This window comes from Hylobates moloch, unplaced genomic scaffold (genome assembly GCF_009828535.3).
Source record: "Hylobates moloch isolate HMO894 unplaced genomic scaffold, HMol_V3 SCAFFOLD_4, whole genome shotgun sequence".
Taxonomy (NCBI): Eukaryota; Metazoa; Chordata; class Mammalia; order Primates; family Hylobatidae; genus Hylobates; species Hylobates moloch.
Genome location: NW_026652279.1, coordinates 18,183,931 through 18,201,323, shown reverse-complemented (window position 1 = coordinate 18,201,323; position 17,393 = coordinate 18,183,931). Strand labels below are relative to the sequence as shown.

At 34.8% G+C, this 17,393-nt stretch overlaps 1 protein-coding gene across 4 annotated transcripts in view; it reads right to left on the bottom strand.

Annotated features, from left to right (window-relative positions):
- The window catches only part of CNTN6 (contactin 6), a 356,073-nt gene that overhangs the window by 289,108 nt on the left and 49,572 nt on the right, over window positions 1-17,393 (bottom strand). For all 4 annotated transcript variants that reach the window (XM_032149519.2, XM_058437172.1, XM_032149518.2 and 1 more), the window contains exon 2: window positions 8,573-8,709. In XM_032149519.2, the coding sequence (XP_032005410.1) occupies window positions 8,573-8,627 (55 nt within the window). In that variant the 5' untranslated portion in view covers window positions 8,628-8,709. The remainder of the gene's footprint in view (window positions 1-8,572; window positions 8,710-17,393) is intronic.

Sequence of the window (17,393 nt, the reverse complement as noted above, 5' to 3'; positions counted from 1 at the left end):
AAACGAATGAAAAAGAAAAGAGAAAAAGAAAGAAAGAAAGAAAGAAATAAAAGAAAAAGAAAGAAAGAAAGTCTGAGACTCAAATATAGTTTCTTCCTTTGTCCACTATCAAGGTCAGATGAAACACTATTCATAAAGTGCTTTATAAACTATAATGCACTAGTTATGAGGTATAACTAGTCAAATATTTGAGTTGAGTTTTTATTTTCCCTTTAAGACTGAGAATTCTACAGTTACAAATTCAACAAGGGTAAATACTATATATTTCTCAGAATGAGTATATATTTGAGAGAAATGACCTGATTCTAAGCAAAGAGTGTGGAAATGACAAAATTCTTCTTCACAGAATCAAAGTTTAAGGAGAAAAAGGAAGAATATGTTACTGGGAGGATTAATCAGAATGAACATAGCATTCGAATAAGTGTGTTAAAGATTGGATTTGCCTTTAATAAACGGAAATAGATCTGAAGAAGAACAATGCAGAATATCACAATGATATGAGAGATTCGGGGATTTTTAAAAAGTGCAGAGATCTTACAAGTAGCACAGTCTGACTTGAATAAAGGATACATGAAGGAGAGTAAGGGAAGGCATGGCTCATGACACAGGTAGAATTGAATTAATTGGAGAACTTCCAATATTTGTTGAAGGAAATTGAATTTGAATGCTTGATTAGACAGTTTGAACTTTATAGGAGATGGGATCTGTAAAGGTCTTGACATAGAGTAATGACAAAATCAGCCGTGCTTTATGAAGTTTTCTCTGCATAGGCATCTGTGTCAATAAGCTAAGTCTTGGAAAGGACACAGAAGATGCCTCAAAATAGAGAGAAACTGTAGGAGGCTGGTACAAATGTCTTGGGGGAGAGGTGATGGTGGATTAACTCGACTGGTAACGACGGAACTAAAAAGGAATAAGAAAAATACATCTTGAGATAAAATACAGCCCACAAGTTAAAATATTTAAATTATTTGTGACACGAAGTCAACGTGTATTTGCTACCCAGTAATACTGAAACAGCATTGGCTGTATGTTAAATGCACTACTCCCTGAACAAACCACACTGAAGTTACACCTGCCTAGGTCAGGGGTGTCTAAGCAAACTGTATTCGTTTCAAAAATTAGGAATAGCTGCTTTCAGTATACAGCATAGTTTTTAAAAATTTAAAAAAAATCCTAAGCCCAAAATATACATTGTGACTAAAACATTTATGCCTAGAAGTAGATTCTAACAATAACCAGTTCAATTGCTAAAGGTGTTTGGGAATATTGGTTTATCCCTAAGTAGTCTTGGGGTCTTATTTTGAGAGGACAATAATGTGCTCATTTATTTAAAATATTTATTGAGTGCGTACTATGTGTCAGGCACTGTACTAGGCGTCAGGTCAGTGATGCAGCCACTTAGATGACTCACAATATTTTAACTACATAAAACTTATATTCCTCTAGGTATAGGCAGAAAGTGCACTGGTAAACAATGTAAAAATAAGTTAATTTCAGAAAACGACAAGCTCATTGAAAACGGTAAAAAAGGTTGATGAGAGTGACTAGGACCAATGATGGGATAAGCTACTACTTACCCAGACAAGGTCCTAAGGGAACGTCAGACTATGGAGGTGACTGATTGGAGATGGGTATAATGGAAAGAGCCAGTCATAGAAAGATGTGAAGAGTGTTTCACACGACTGAACAGCACACGCAAAGACCCTAAGCAGAGAACAATCTTGGTATTTCGTTGAGCATAAGAAAAAAATGTGGCTCTAATGTAGTGAGCAAAGGGAAGTTAAGTAAAAGTAGAGATGAAAGAGGTAGGCAGAAGAAGCCAGATTGTTTCGTGATTTGATGGAACGGCAAGGAGTTTGATTTTAAGCATCTGGAGTTGTTTAAATCGGGGAAAGAAAAATGTTATCAATCCTGGGCCGGGCGTGGTGGCTCACGCCTGTAATCCCAGCACTTTGGGAGGCCGAGGCGGGTGGAACACCTGAGGTTAGGAGTTCGAGACCAGCCTGACCAACATGGAGAAACCCCGTCTCTACTAAAAATACAAAATTAGCCAGGCGTGGTGGTGCATGCCTGTAATCTCAGCTACTCGGGAGGCGGAGGCAGGAGAATTGCTTGAACCTGGGAAGCAGAGGTTGCAATGAGCCGAGATTGTGCCACTGCACTCCAGCCTGGGCAACAAGAGCACAACTCCGTCTCAAAAAAAAAAGAAAAGAAAAAAAAGAAAAATATTATGAACCCTTCCATGCTATTTTCAAGTCATGGCATAGCTATTTTTGAGTACCCTTAAAGTGAAGATATGACCTGGTGTTATTACTTCCATAGAATACTTGACCCTCTCCTTCAAAGACTTCATGGCGAAAACACAATTACTCACATTCCATTCAACTAACAGCCTACATTTCCAATAGTATGCCAGTCTGCATACCAATCATTTCCTCCCAATGCTGACAAAACATAATTTTTTTCCTACATTGTTATCAGTCCTAACAATTTCATTTAAGGTTTAAGAATCAATTACTTTGGAAGAAGGTTTGATAATCATATAACCACCTTTATTAGTAGGCATTGCATGAAAATGGTGTTTTCAGCATTTCTAAATTGGATCATTTCTATTAGAAATTGCAAAGATGTCACTTGGCTTAAAAATGTAGCCTGGTGTTCCATTCCTAAAGGTGCTATTATGCTAACAATAAATCTGAACAAGACCGTAGGCAGAGTGTGGGTTGTGATGTACTCAATATTCATTCACACTCTGACCCAAAGGAATATCCATTATGTGCTTCTGGGATCCTTGAGCAAAGCAGGTTTATTACACCTGCCAATTTTCATGGATTTGCTGTGTGATACATCATTGTCTTTGAAGAAATTTTGGTCATAGTGAATATTTTCATTCTTCTGGTTTTCTCTCTCAGGTAGTTCATTTGCTCTGGCTCTCAATTCAATAAAAGGCTATGTTTGAAATAGAGTGAAATTCAAGCAATCATAAATAATTTCCAACGTCCCTTTTTCCTAGGTGCCTGACTGTTAGTATTTAGAAAGACGTAGACTTTCTCCCAGATTCACTTTCAGGCTATGTTATTTATGAAGAAGTAAGCTATGTAAAAATACTGACAAAATATATTTTTTCTTTCTTTATTGGTATCAGCCCTAAAAACAACTTTATTTTAGTGTTAAAAGTCAACTATTTTGGGAGAAGTTTTGAAAATAATATAACCACATTTGTCAGCAAACATTACATAAAAATGATGGCAGCATATACTTATTATAATTTTGAGTCTCAGTTTATTCTTCAAGAGTAATTAATACAGTAGGAGAAACCAACTCATTAGGCCCTGTTGGCATAATACAATAATTAGAATGCCTCAAGGAGGGCTTTGATTCTACTCTGCCAATAAATGTGACTAGCTCTATGTTGACTTTCTTGAATTATTGCACTTCTTCATGACAAAACCAACTCTCATACTGAATAACTGGTACTTCTTCAGGACTAGCCAAATAGGTATTCAGTCCATAATTTCATAAAATACATATAAAAGTCCCTAACCCATGGCAAAACAAACACAAATGACAAAAAAGTGGTTATATTTATGAACAAAGTGAATGTTTTATAAACTACCATTTAAATGGTAGTACTTTAACAATGTTAAAAGAGAATACATTAGGCAGAAATTCTTAAGACGATATGAATACTGAATATCAGGAAAATCACATTCCTTGTAACTACTATTCTGCTATTATTTATTATGTTTGAGCTATAATAGGAGCCATTGACACTCACTGACACTCTTCTTAACTACTGCAGATCTCCTAATAGTCCACAGATAGAAAATTGTGCTATCTCTAACCCTGGTTAACTCATAAGAACAGATATAGCACACGATTCAACCTATTATCATCAAGTATTTATTAAACCTGTTTAATAATTATCAAATTTTTAAAGATTGGAACTTAAATTTTGAAATCTGTCTAATATTTTTCAAATTTTACATAAAAGCCATGGTAAGGTGAAAGATTTAAAAAAATAGAATCATCTTGTGCATTCTGAGAATTTTTCACTGTGGGAAAAAGTGACAGTTAATCACATCAGTTAATCTTGGGTTTCTTATACAGGTGACATTCTAGGGTCAAAAAATTTGACCCTACATGGTTTTTCAGCTTCTACCCATTACTGACATTGTTTAGCATTTATTAAAAAATAAAATATTTCTGGTCCAGGTGTGGTGTCTCATGCCTGTAATCCTAGCACTTTGGGAGGCCAAGGTGGGTGGATTGCCTGAGCTCAGGAGTTTGAGACCAGCCTGGGCAACATGGTGAAATCCTGTCTCTACTAAAATACAAAAAATTAGCCCAGCATGGTAGTGTGTGCCTATAATCTCAGCTACTCAGGAGGCTGAGGCAGGAGAATTGTATGAACCCGGGAGGTGGAGGTTGCAGTGGGCTGATATCACGCCACTGCACTCCAGCCTGGGCAACACAGGGAGACTCCATCTCAAAAAACAAATAAATAAATAAATAAATAAAATATTTCTTCATGAAAACAATCTGTGCATTGTCTACAAAGACAAAAAGTAGACTTACAATTATAAGTTTTTCTCCATTTATTAATTTGCTTATCCAAATTACCTCATTAACATATTTTTTCTACTTTAAGAAATGCAGATTTTTCAGTAACTCGGGGCTGAAAATAAACGTTCTTAGTCTATATTAAACCTCCTGATATTTTTTTTCCTTCCAGGAATTATTGTGACTTCTTAAAATTCCTTTATTTGCTCTTTTCCTCATTTTCATTAGTGAATAAGCATTTATCCCAGCAGAGTTCTGTTACTAACTCAACCTCAAAACCAAATTTTGTAATCTGTATTAGTCAAGAACTTTTTTGTCACAAGGGGCAGAATCTCAGTTTAAGTGGACTTACTTGCTGGTTTCCCTGTTTAGACTGTCAGGTTGAAGAGGGCAGAGACTATGGACCTATTGTTGAAGGTCAACATCAAGCTCCTTGCCTGGCACATCATAGTTTCTAATATATTTCTACATTTGTTGAAGTGAATGAAACTGCTTTCTTTTATTCATTTAGCAAATATTTAGAATCCACGTATTTGGGGATGGAGAATCAGTAAAGCATAATCCAGATGAAATTTTCTGCCCTCAGAGTTTAAAATAGGGCATGATTTAAAACTTTTAAAATGTTATTACAATTCTATTTCTAGAAACTTATGACCATAACTTTAATACACACTGGCAACCACAAAGGAATGAACCAGACTAACATTTCCCCAGAGGATATTATATGACTAAATTTATTCTACTATGATAACATAAATAGAACCAACAATATTAACTTTTGGTAATTAATTAATTCATTCATTTAACAAATATTTACTGAATCCCTTCCAAGTACCAGCAAGATATAGTCCCTGCCATCTGGAAGCTTAAAGCATAGTGAGGAAGAAACTTTAGTTTCTTATGACTTCTATAAAAGTTACCACAAATGTTATGGCTTAAAACAGTACATATTTATTTTCTTAGAGTCCTGGAGGTCAGAAGTCCAAAATGGGATTCACAGGGCTGAAAACAAGGTGTAGGCAGAGCCATGCCCCCTCCATAGATAAGAGGGGAGAATCTGTTCCCCTGCCTTTCCCAACATCTAGAGCTTCCTTCATCACACCCCGTGGCTCATGATCCCTTCCTCAGTCTTGAAGTCTAGCAGTGCAGCATCTTCACGTCTCCCTCTGCTCTGCTGCCACATTGCCTTCCCCTCTGTCAGGTCTAACTCTGCCTCCTTCTTATAATCTGGATAGTCCAGGGCCATTTATCTCCCCATCTGAAGATCTGTAACTTAATCGCATCTGCAAAATCCACTTTACTGTATCAAGTAGCACTCACAGGTTCCAGGTATTAGGACCTAGATATCTTTTGGGGCCATTATTTAGCCTGTCATGCATATCAATGAAACAGCTAAAAAGTATGTAATTATTAACTGTATTTCCTAATTAAACGGGCCTTGGTTTTCTTCTAATATTTTAAAAATACTAAAATAGAACAATCAAACTTTTAAGTACTCAAAACTTTGAAAGTGCCCCAGAATCAATCATGTATGACTGTATGGATTAAGTTTCATTGTAAAGGCCTATGAGGCCAATGACTATAGTAAAAGCACTAGAAGTTGTAGTTAATTTTTAGAAAATGAAAGGAGAGGTTGTCAAAAAATTTTAAGTTTTAGAGTCTAGGGAGATTTAAAGTATCAACCTCTTAGAAAAATTATAATAATTAAAATAGCAAGGAAAAAGCAAGTAATTGTGAAAGATTTGCTGGTATTTCAGAATGAATAAAAAGTACATTTTGGAAAAACAAGATATTATCACTATGCATAGTCATAGAACTCTATCATCAGACAATCTAATTTTCTAAACTAAAATAGTATCTGCGAATGGGGAGACACACCATGAAACCTCTAACAAAACAAACAGATTTAAAGCAGTGCTGTCTTGTGTATATCATTATCAACATCCTTACCTCTGGGGCAATGTTTAGCTTAGATTATCTCATTTAAGTAGCTATGGCTTTAAAAAATAGATCCAATCTGTTCTTTCACAATGAAATTGTGCACCAAGGGTATATGATTATTTCTCCCATTAGAATAAAGCAACAGGACATGTTGAATCACATCCAGTTTGGATAAATAAAAGTTAATATAAGAGCTGGAGTATTTCTCAGATTTGATATGTGTTCTGAGACTAACAATTTATTTTAATTTAACACAAAAGGTCTTTTAGAGATCCTATGCTAATTCAATATACATATTTAAAGGGCAAAATGTTAATGTTGAATTTTGACAGGAAGATGAAACTTAAGGGTAGGAAGAGAATTCTTATTCACACATGTATGATTTGGGGGCACCTTGATGAGTTTTTTCTGTCTTTTCTTAATCTATTACCAAAAAAAGAATATATTATTATTTAACCCCAAATCTTTGTTATAGAGACTTAGAGGTGTCACCAATCAAAATACTGTAATCACTTTGAGTAAATATAACTATAGCACTTCTAGCTGCTAGCTTTGCTAGTGGTAAAATTGCTTTTATTTGTATGGTTTTCTGATTCTCCTGGTTGTTTTCTGCATATTTTAGCATTCTCATTCATTTTAAGATCAGCATATCTATTTCTCAGGATTGCTATAAAATAAGTGTCCTTTACAATTACTGTGTTTCTGCCTTTTAAATTATTATGTTTATTCCTGCATGTCTCTCAATATATTACTGCTTTGTTATAAGTACGTGAAACTTCACTAGTACCTATCATCACATAGTCGGGAGGAAGAAGCATGGTATGGTAGAAGAGAGGCTTCTTTGATAATCATATGACCTAATCAATGTCCGTGCTCTGTAACAACTCATGCAGGTAAGCTCAACAACTAATCTTGACAATTAAGCTCAGTAATTATGAACTCTATGATTGTAACAGACTGTGGTTGATTGTTTACAGAAACAGACATGATTATTGCCTTTATTATTTCTATGGCCTTTTTATGGTATAATTTTGCAGCTTTTCTATCAAGAGATGTAGTGTCATTTCACATCCATTGAAGCTGGACTGGTCTTGTGACTTATAATTGTCAAAATAAGTCACAGAAATGGCAATGTAGCAGTTCCAAGCCTTGGCATCAAGAAATGCTGCATTCTTCTGTCTTTTGTTTTCTTGGAACCCTGAGCAGCCACCATGTAAAAGAACCCAGACTCATAGAGGGTAACATTTGGACCACAGCCAGGGCAGCACAGTCGTCTCAGTTACGAATGTTCTAGACTAGTCATGTCTCAGATGACTCAGCTCATCAAAGTTGCAGTGCACCCAGGTAAAACCAAAAGAAGACCCATTTGAGCCCATCCTAAACGGTTAACCCACAGATTTGTCAACTAAATACATGATTATTTGTTATTTTATTACACTCACATTTGGCGTGGCTTATTACAAAGCAAAAGTTAACTGATACACAGATATTAATATGTTGAAGTTGAATAAAAGAACATGTTCTTGTCTATTCTTTTAAAATAATTTAAAAGAAAATATATCTAAGGTTATTTCTAGTTCTGAAGTAACATTCTATATCACCTTTTCTTCTAAATGAACATAGCTTTGATTTTTTTGCCATATCAATTTCTAAACATGAGAGAAAATATGTATTTTAATTTTAATTTTTTGAAGACTTCACTATAATGAAAATAAGAATAATTATTCACTGTTCATTGGTGATAAAAATATTTAATTACATTCTTTTATAAAAATGTCATAGTATATTACTACATAATTAAATATTACATAATTACATTGTATAAAAATGTCATATTTGACAATTTATAAATGTAATAATGTTAGTTTCCATTTAAAACTGGCATTTGATACATTTTTAAGGATTAAACTTTCCCTATCTGAGTCATAAGGTTACCTTCAAAACATTATCACTTAGTCATTCAAATAACATACAAATTGTGCATTTTGAAAATTGCTTCACCCGTAGAAAGAAATACAATGCCAATATATTTATCAATCAAAACTCATAATAATAGAACACTTACCTGCACAAGAGTTTATGAGTGGCAGCAGAATTACCAGTTTCCATAGCAACCTCATTTCCACTTTCTAAGGTCAAAAATTTCTCCCATATAATCAGGTGGAAAAAAAAAGTCTGTCTTCCAGTCAGTATCTCAAGAGTCTGAAAAAGACAAAATTGTCATGAAATGAAAAATGTACAAACATGAAAACTTTAATAAGCATATTTTTGTTGCATATTAATTCAATTTAATATTAATATTATCCAAAACAAAGCAACCTAAATGGATACTTTCTACACATACATTTGTTCTGCAAGTTCCAGTAACGTCAGCTCATATTTTCTTAACTTCAATTCACACCTCAAATATTAGAAAACATTATTTGTCCTAATATCACAAGAAATAAAATTAATATTGTGCTACAAAATTTCTGCAAGAAATCAATTTCTAGCAGTGTTATCTTTCAGGTATGAGACTTGCTTTTCCTAAGGGGTTGCATCTTAATTTTCTCTAATTTATTTTGACATTTAAGCTATGCAGTGATAAATGAAATCAAGACAAAATGTTAGTTTGGCCTTTAACCCAAAAGAGAAATCTAATAAGAGGTTCATAAAAACTCCTAAACTCATAAAAATTTAGAGTAAGCTCAGAATAAACTCATCTATGTCCATGTTCTGTAACAACTCATGTAGGTAAGCTCAGCAATTAATCTTGACAATTAAGCTGAGTTATTATGAACTGTATGATTGTAACAGACTACGGTTGATTGTTTACAAAAACAGCCACTATTATTGCCTTTATTATTTCTATGGCCTTTTTATGGTATAATTTTGCAGCTCTTCTATCAAGAGATGTAGTAGGTTACATTTGATAAAACTATTATCTATCAAGTGATAAGATCCTTTGGAAACTTTAACATAGTGGAAACATACTTTCTTGCAAACTTAAATATTTATTGGAAGTGTGTGGAGTTTAAGTGTGATGATAGTAAATAATAAAATTTTTATTTCTTGATGTATTTTTAAATTGTAAAAATCATTTCTTTCTGTCATGAGTTACTTCATCTTAAATCAAAAACATTGATTATACTTAACGTTTAAAAAAAATTTAAGTTAAATGCTTTCCAAATTTAATGAAAGGATAAAAATCACAGGAAAAATAAACAATATTCAGCAGTAAACATATATATTGAGTCAATGTTTTCTCAAATGTTCTCATATCTGACATAATCTTTCCATTCCTTTTGATACCACAGCCTTTAACGCCTTACATAAATTAGATCATATGTTATATCCATTCATTCATTTATTATATTTTCATAAGCATTTATTTATTTGTTTGTTTCTTTATATAATCACATTCTTTGCAAGACAATGGGCACTACGATGTTAATGGTGACCCTAAAATCCTTCATTTCTACCTTTGAGGCACTGTTCTCTTGTGAGAGAGACATTTAACAAAAACAGAGAAACAAAAACAAAAAAAACCTTACACACACAGTAAAATATTTGTGTAGTAAATATGATAATACTAAAGAAAAATGTAATATGTATGAGATTTATAGGGTGGAGTTCAGTTAGCATTTTTTAGCTGAGGCTTGAAATATGAGTAGCTCTTTGCCAGGCAAAGAGTGTTTGTACATGGGGCGAAAACAGCAGAGCTGTAGGGATTACAATAGGTATGAAGGAAGGATGAGACTAGCTTCCTAAACAAAAGAGAGACAGTGTGCCCAGGTCCTATAGCAAGGCTTGAGTTGCATGTTCAAAGATATGAGAAAGTCCGGTTTGAGATTCAGAAGAACTGTGGCATGAGACAAGGTTGGAGAAAGGGAAAGAGGCTGAAATATACAAGACATTTAGGCCATGTTAATGCATATGAATGTTGTACTTTCAGATTATAATTGAGAATGTTAAGCAGAACAGAATCAAAATTTATGTTATATCTCTGGCTACCGTGGAGAATGAAAGAGATGGAGTGAAAACTGGAATTATACAGAGTAATTAAAGGCTACTTTTGTAGTACAAGAAAGGAATAATGAAGGTTTTAAATAGAGTAGTGGCTTTGAAGATTAAAAAAAAATTGGCTCTCTGAATAGTCTTCCTGCCTTAAATCTCTTGTCCTTTCTACTCATTTAAATGTTACCATTGAAATTTTCTCCTAAAACAAAGATTGGTCCAATTATGCCGGTTTATGCAATGGAGAGTTTAATCACTTTCAATTTCACAAACATCCAAAGTCTTTGGAATGATATTCAAGACTATACACAATAGGTTTCTAATCTTCCTTTTCCAACGAGACTACTACTAAATACTTCCAATCTAGTGACAAAGATCTACTTCCTGTGCACGTGCACTATGCATTATCTCTATATAGATGTCATTTAATTTGTATAGAATTCCTACTTAGGGTCTGTATCTCCCTAAAAACCTGTACAATGGTAGCATGGCCATAAATCTTTGTTTTCACTGGACAGTTTCCATGTATCCAATTGTCATGACAGAATTATCAATAGACTCTTTTTCTCAAAAAAGCCTCAGCTTATAACATAAATTACATGTTACACTTATTTAACGGATATTCATTATTTTTTTACCCAATAATTCTGTCTTCTTCTTGTGATAAAAGGTCTGTGACTTTCTTTTGAGGAACCATCTCCCTATGTACCATCAGGTAATACAGTTGGGGAGTTATTGCCTCCATCTTCTAGCTCCAGGGACGAGCATATGACCAGGTCATTGTCAATCAGTTATCTATTTCTTTGGCTACAATATTTTGTAAAAAATTCAGCATATTGCTTAATTGAAACCAATGGCAGTCCAAGCCAGGACCTCTGTCGATATTATTAGAAAAAGTGTATAATCTCTCCATTAAGTTATCAAGAGATAATAAACCTACTGATCTGGTATATCTCACAACTGTTATCTTGATGAAAGTTTGCAGCTACAGCTAAAAACTTTCAGTTCCCCTTCACGGTCAGTTTGCTAAGGCTCCGCCCCAAATATACCCTTTATTAGGCTTTAATAATCCTGGGTTATAATACACATAGACCCAAATACCACAGATCTCCAAATCTCTAACACCCAGAAACAGCCCCTACTTCCTTGGGCTAGAAAATTATTTAAAATACCCAATCCTCCGGATGCCTGCAAAGCCTAGCCATCTCTATCCCATTTTCCATTCGCAAGCTACCTCCAACAGTTCCAGCTTGCTGTAGTTCTGTTCCTGGGTACAATTTCCTTTGTGGCCTTTGCCTCATTTGGAGCTGTAAGAAGTAGAGTTCTGCTTTTTCTATATCTGAGTGTTATTGTGATTCATTCCAGCATCCAAAGAATCTAGAATCATACCCAGTATCGTAGAATCATGAAACATCTTACCTGAGCCAAAAAGACAAATTTTTGCCTAGTCCTGTTTGTATTTTGTTTTTGTCTCCTTCTACCTAAGTAATCTGACCAGCCCCAAGCCCCTTCATTCTTTTTTTTTTTTTTTTTTTTTTTAGCGAGATGGAGTTTTGCTCTTGTTGTCCAGGCTGGAGTTTCAATGGCGCGATCTTGGCTCACCCCAACCTCTGCCTTCTGGGATCAAGTGATTCTCCTGCCTCAGCCTCCTGAGTAGCTGGGATTACAGGCGCACAACACTATGCCTGGCTAATTTTGTATTTTTAGTAAAGACAGGGTTTCATCATGTTGGCCAGGGTGGTCTTGAACTCCTGATGTCCAGTGATCCGTCCATCTTGGCCTCCCAAAGTGCTGGGATTACAGGTGTGAGCCACAGGGCCCGGTCCCCTTTATTGTTTATCTCAAATTTATATGAAGTTTCTCTTAAAGATTCTAGAGCAGACTGACACAACGTATTTCTCTTAAGGCTTGCACTTATCAAAGACTCCATTATATTGCCAAGGTTTTTGTACTTCACCTTGATGATAAACACCATGTGTAACACTTACTCATGATACTCGGCGTGGTGTCTAATGCAGAGCTCATAGCTATTCAGTAAGCATGAGCTAGGTTTGTATTTGACAGCTGAACAACCTAGTGTTACAGAGAAAAAGGCTACGCTGGGAATCTAGAGATTTTGCTTCTACTATTGTCTTTTTCTCTTAACCAGCTGAGTAACATTGAGTGATTCATGTACAATCACATTGATTGTCAGTTTCTTCCTTTGCAAATTCAAGGGTTTGACCTAGAAGTCACCTTCAAGTTTCTCCCAGCTCTAATATTCTAAGATGGTTTGATTCCATCCAGTGTATAATTTCATAGCAAATGTTGCCCTTTATCATCTGATTGCTTATCAGCATACTATAATGAGGCCAAAGCCCGAAAGATGTTTTATTTGGCATTCCTCTATAATGCTAGCCTAAATAGCTAATACTTATGCATCGGTTGCCATTTGTAAAAGTTTCATTCATAAAAGTTTAAATTGTCTGAGGAAGGAGAATACTCTGGCTCAAAGACAACAAGGCAGATAAGAAAAGTGTAGTTATCCACTCACAGCAGAATCGAGTAGAAGTATTCAGTGAGTAAAATTTCTGCTAGTCACTGACATGCAAAACAGCCACAGGAATTAATTCTAGGTTCCTGGAATCCTACAGATCACTTGAGGCAAAATGGAGTAATAAAGGAAAACCAGTATAAAAATCTAACTTAAAGACACTTCTAGAACCTAAAAAGAGTCTCAAAAATGTATCAACAGCATTTTGTTTTAGATGAGGTCTTTTAAATGATAATTTGGCCCAGAGCAGTGAGTATCTTGGTTCATAAACTAACGTGTATTTACTTTTTCTTGCATGAAATTGCTCAGTACAAAAGTAATAATTTCAAACACTTCAAGGAAAGAGTATGTACAGGTCCATAATCCCTTTTCTTGCAATTAAAAAAAAATCTTTGAAAGTTGAAAATTACATGTAAGCTTGGTGGCAAAATTTATTTGGTGGCAGAGAACTGTCCCCAAGCAATACACACCAAGCAATGTGTGGTTGCTTAGATCTTTTTACCCAACTTATTACAAATATTGATGTATTTTTCTGCTGAAACAGAGATGTTGGTTGATGATAAGTGTATTGTTCATTGCGCATATATATACATATATATATATATACACACACACAAATTTATATGTATCTTTAATGTACATATCTATCAATAATATGTATATGCATGCAAATAAAAATACATAAAAATTTATACACACAAATTTTTAAATATATAGAAATACATATAAATTTGTACCCCATTGCCTTTCTAAAGGCTAAAAGAAGGGTCAGCAAACCAAGGCCTGCTGACCAAATCTGGCCCTTTGCCTTTTTTTAGTAAATAAAATTTCACTGCAACCCAACATACCTATTTATTGATGTATTGTCTATGGCTGTTTTTGTGCTACAAAGGCAGGGCTGAATAGTTGCTCCAGAGACCATATTGCTTGCAAAGCTGAAAATATTTATTATCTGACCCTTTCTGGCTTTCGAGCTTCTGGAATTTCTTTTGCTGATCTCTCGTTTAATGAATTCTAAACTCTAAAACATATTTGGCTGTGAAGATTTCTGTTAAAGGATTATCCAACTGTATTTCTCTAACTCAACGTATACATACACAACAAGAATACCACGTATTTAGTAGAAAAAGATGCGATCCTGTATTTTGAAGTAGCTTCAGACTATGAGCCCTGCCTTTATATGGCCTCTTCTCACCATGTATCACTGACTTGCTTCTGATCCCAAAAGGCAGATGAAAGAACCAGAAATTATTGCTGTGACAGTGAGGTTATATGCAGTGCTAATTATGCTTAACCCAAACAACATTAAGAGTTTCTTTGTTTGGTTCAAAATAATCATGTTTCTTTTTTTATGGAATGGAAAATTGTCACTCACTTTATCTCCTGGCTCTAAAACCATTCATCAGTCTATAAATGTGCACAATTGCCAGTAAACCAGGAATAAATGCGTAAGTCAAATAACGGCTGGACCTCAGGCATCAGGAAAATTCTGGAAGGTGGCTGCCATGTTAAACCTTGGTTTGTCCAGCAGGCTTGAGAGACAGTGAGAGTTAACCTAAACAGAGGTGGCATCTCTGTTATTCTCTTATTTATCTTTTACAGAGGAGTTTTCCAACTTTATTTTTTCCAGTGAGAAGTAGGGTCAACTTCTTGAATAAAAAGGCAGGGTAGATGTGCATGCATAGCTCTGTAATAAGCTTCTGAAAGGTGCTCATGAAGGGTTGGTACTTCCCAACCTAACTTAGAAGCTACAGAGAATGTCTAAAATAATTTAAAACATCATACTCTATGGTGGGGGAAAATAGAGAATTATTCTTGTCCAATTCTCTCAACATTGTGCTTTTTAATTTCTATAAATACATCTAGGTGACACCGACTTGGACGCTGGAGAATTATGTGCATTAATACATACTGTTTATGGAAATCCTCAGGTCAATTACAAATTATACCTTTTTCTTACCTCTTTTGCAGTACATGAAATGATTTTCTCACATTGGTGGCAGGAAAAGTAGAAACTACTACTAAAAGGCTTTGGTTATTGCCGTAAGTACAGGGCAGAAGAATGGTCAATGGAGGAATATTACTTTGAAATATTGGCCAACTTCTCTCTCTAATTGTCTTACTGGTGTGGCTTTAGTTTATCAGGAAATCATTGTTGCAAGTGCGTGACTCCTAATGGGCTTCATTCTCCCCTTATTTACAGCAACATTGTTTTGATACTAAAGGATTTCATAGTGAAGATCAAGATCCATTTTCAGTTGTCATGTTCATCATCAGAACAAATGTGTGCAGCACTAATTGCCCTTTTGTTTTTAATTGACCAGTTAATTACACCAGATAAATTAAAAATCTCAAACTCACTTTCTTCAGGTAGCTCCACAGTTTTATTTCAGTGTGATAAAAATCCATGGCCAGAAGGAAGAGAATATTTTTAATAATTTTTATTACCGATTTCCAACTTTAGCATTCATGGAGTTATTTACTATCAAGCTAAATCAATAATAAATTAAAAAGTGAACTACTTGTGATCTGAGAAAAATATGGTATAGACTAGGAAACCCCACCACCATTAAGTTAGGCAAAGTAGCAAGATAAATTGTGCCATCAAATTCTTTGTTTTCAGAATATAATGCCATCACTTACGATAATTGTTACGCCAAGCTTTCAAAATAGGCAGTCATAATAGATGATGGATTAGTAGAAAGATATAACACAGCATGTTTAATGTGATCATAGAAGAAGCAGTACTGCTTTTCTTAGAGGAGCCATGATTACATGTTAAGTTGTTAACAGCATGAAATAAATGCAAATATGTTTGTTATGGAAATAGAATCACTTCTACAATTTTTTTTTTAATCAGAGAAACCAAGCTGTAGAACTTAACTAAGTCATCAAGAGAGTATCTCTCATATGCCTTTTGCTTGAGGCCGTGAAGTCTTGCTGAAAGATACTAGTGTGAAGAAATTAGTTTTAAGACTGCTGAAAAATCATACTTTCAATGAATTTCAGAATTGAAAGAAACTATATAGATAATAGAAGTCAGCTTTCTACTTTCATAGCTGAGGAAACCGAGGCCTAGAGGAGGTAAGTAGTTGCCATTATTTACATAAATAGGTGATAGTTAACTAAATAAAATTTAGTCCATGACCTAGAACAAGACAGATCTAGAACGATCTAGAATGATCTGCCATTATTTACATAAATAGGTGATAGTTAACTAAATAAAATTTAGTCCATGACCTAGAACGAGACAGATCTAGAACGAGACATGACCTAGAAGGCAGATCCCTGATTGAGGGTCCCCCCTACTATGTGACCTCTTAATCTGGGGCACCGCACACATCACCAAAGCATAGCTCCAGCCTCTGTGTGCACCTGTTTTTCTATCTGCAATGTGCAGGTAATTATATCTTATAGAAATGCTCTTTGTATTTATATAAATCATAATAAGAGAATGTGGATGAGTGATGCTGCTATAGCTTTGAGGATTTGTAGTGTTGACTTTCCATTCCTAAAAAGGTGACAAGAAATACTTATTCATTGGACAAATCTAAGTTTGCTAGACTTTCAACAGTCAGGGAGAATACAACTTGGCATAGTTGTAATACTTTCTCAGAAGGAGAAGTAAGTAGATGATATTATTAATACAATCTAGAAATGGCCTGAAATTCAAACTTCTATATTTGAGTCCTTGAGGACCAACAGTAACCTAACTTAATAGGTAGACAAGATTGAAAACCTAACTTAGGAATATGTGCCTATAACAATAGCTGAGTCTTGGCCAATCCCAGCAGTCATGCTTCAACCAGTCATACACTGCTGAGTGTTCAAACTGTGCTCAAGTAAGGCAAATGCCAACCTGTAACCAATCCAGCTGTTTCTGTACCTCACTTAGTATTTCTGTAAGTCACTTCCCTTTTATTTTCTACAAATTTGTTCTGATGACGAGGTATCCCTGGAGTCTCTCCAAATCTGCTGTGATTCTGGGGTTTGCCCCAGAATCAGGGGTTGCCTGATTCGTGAATTGTTTATTGTTCAATTAAACTCCTTTCATTTTAAATCAGCTGAAGTTTTTTTTTAAAACAATATTTTTAGGGCTTCATGATCTGGGTTGGGTGATTTTAAGGTTGTTCTTGCAAGATGAGGAGCTGATTAGAAGTGGGTAGAGATTAGAGCATAATAGCTTTAATCTGATGAGTACAAGAAGGTCAGGCTCTTGATACAGATGATGATGCTGGTCTTGAAAATTAAGTTTTGTCCTCTAGAAGCAAGAATTTCCTGAAGCAAGTAGATAAATTATTTTTGCTTTCAGTGCCGTTTAGTACAGAGATAGGAATTTATGCTAGTTTCAATTCTC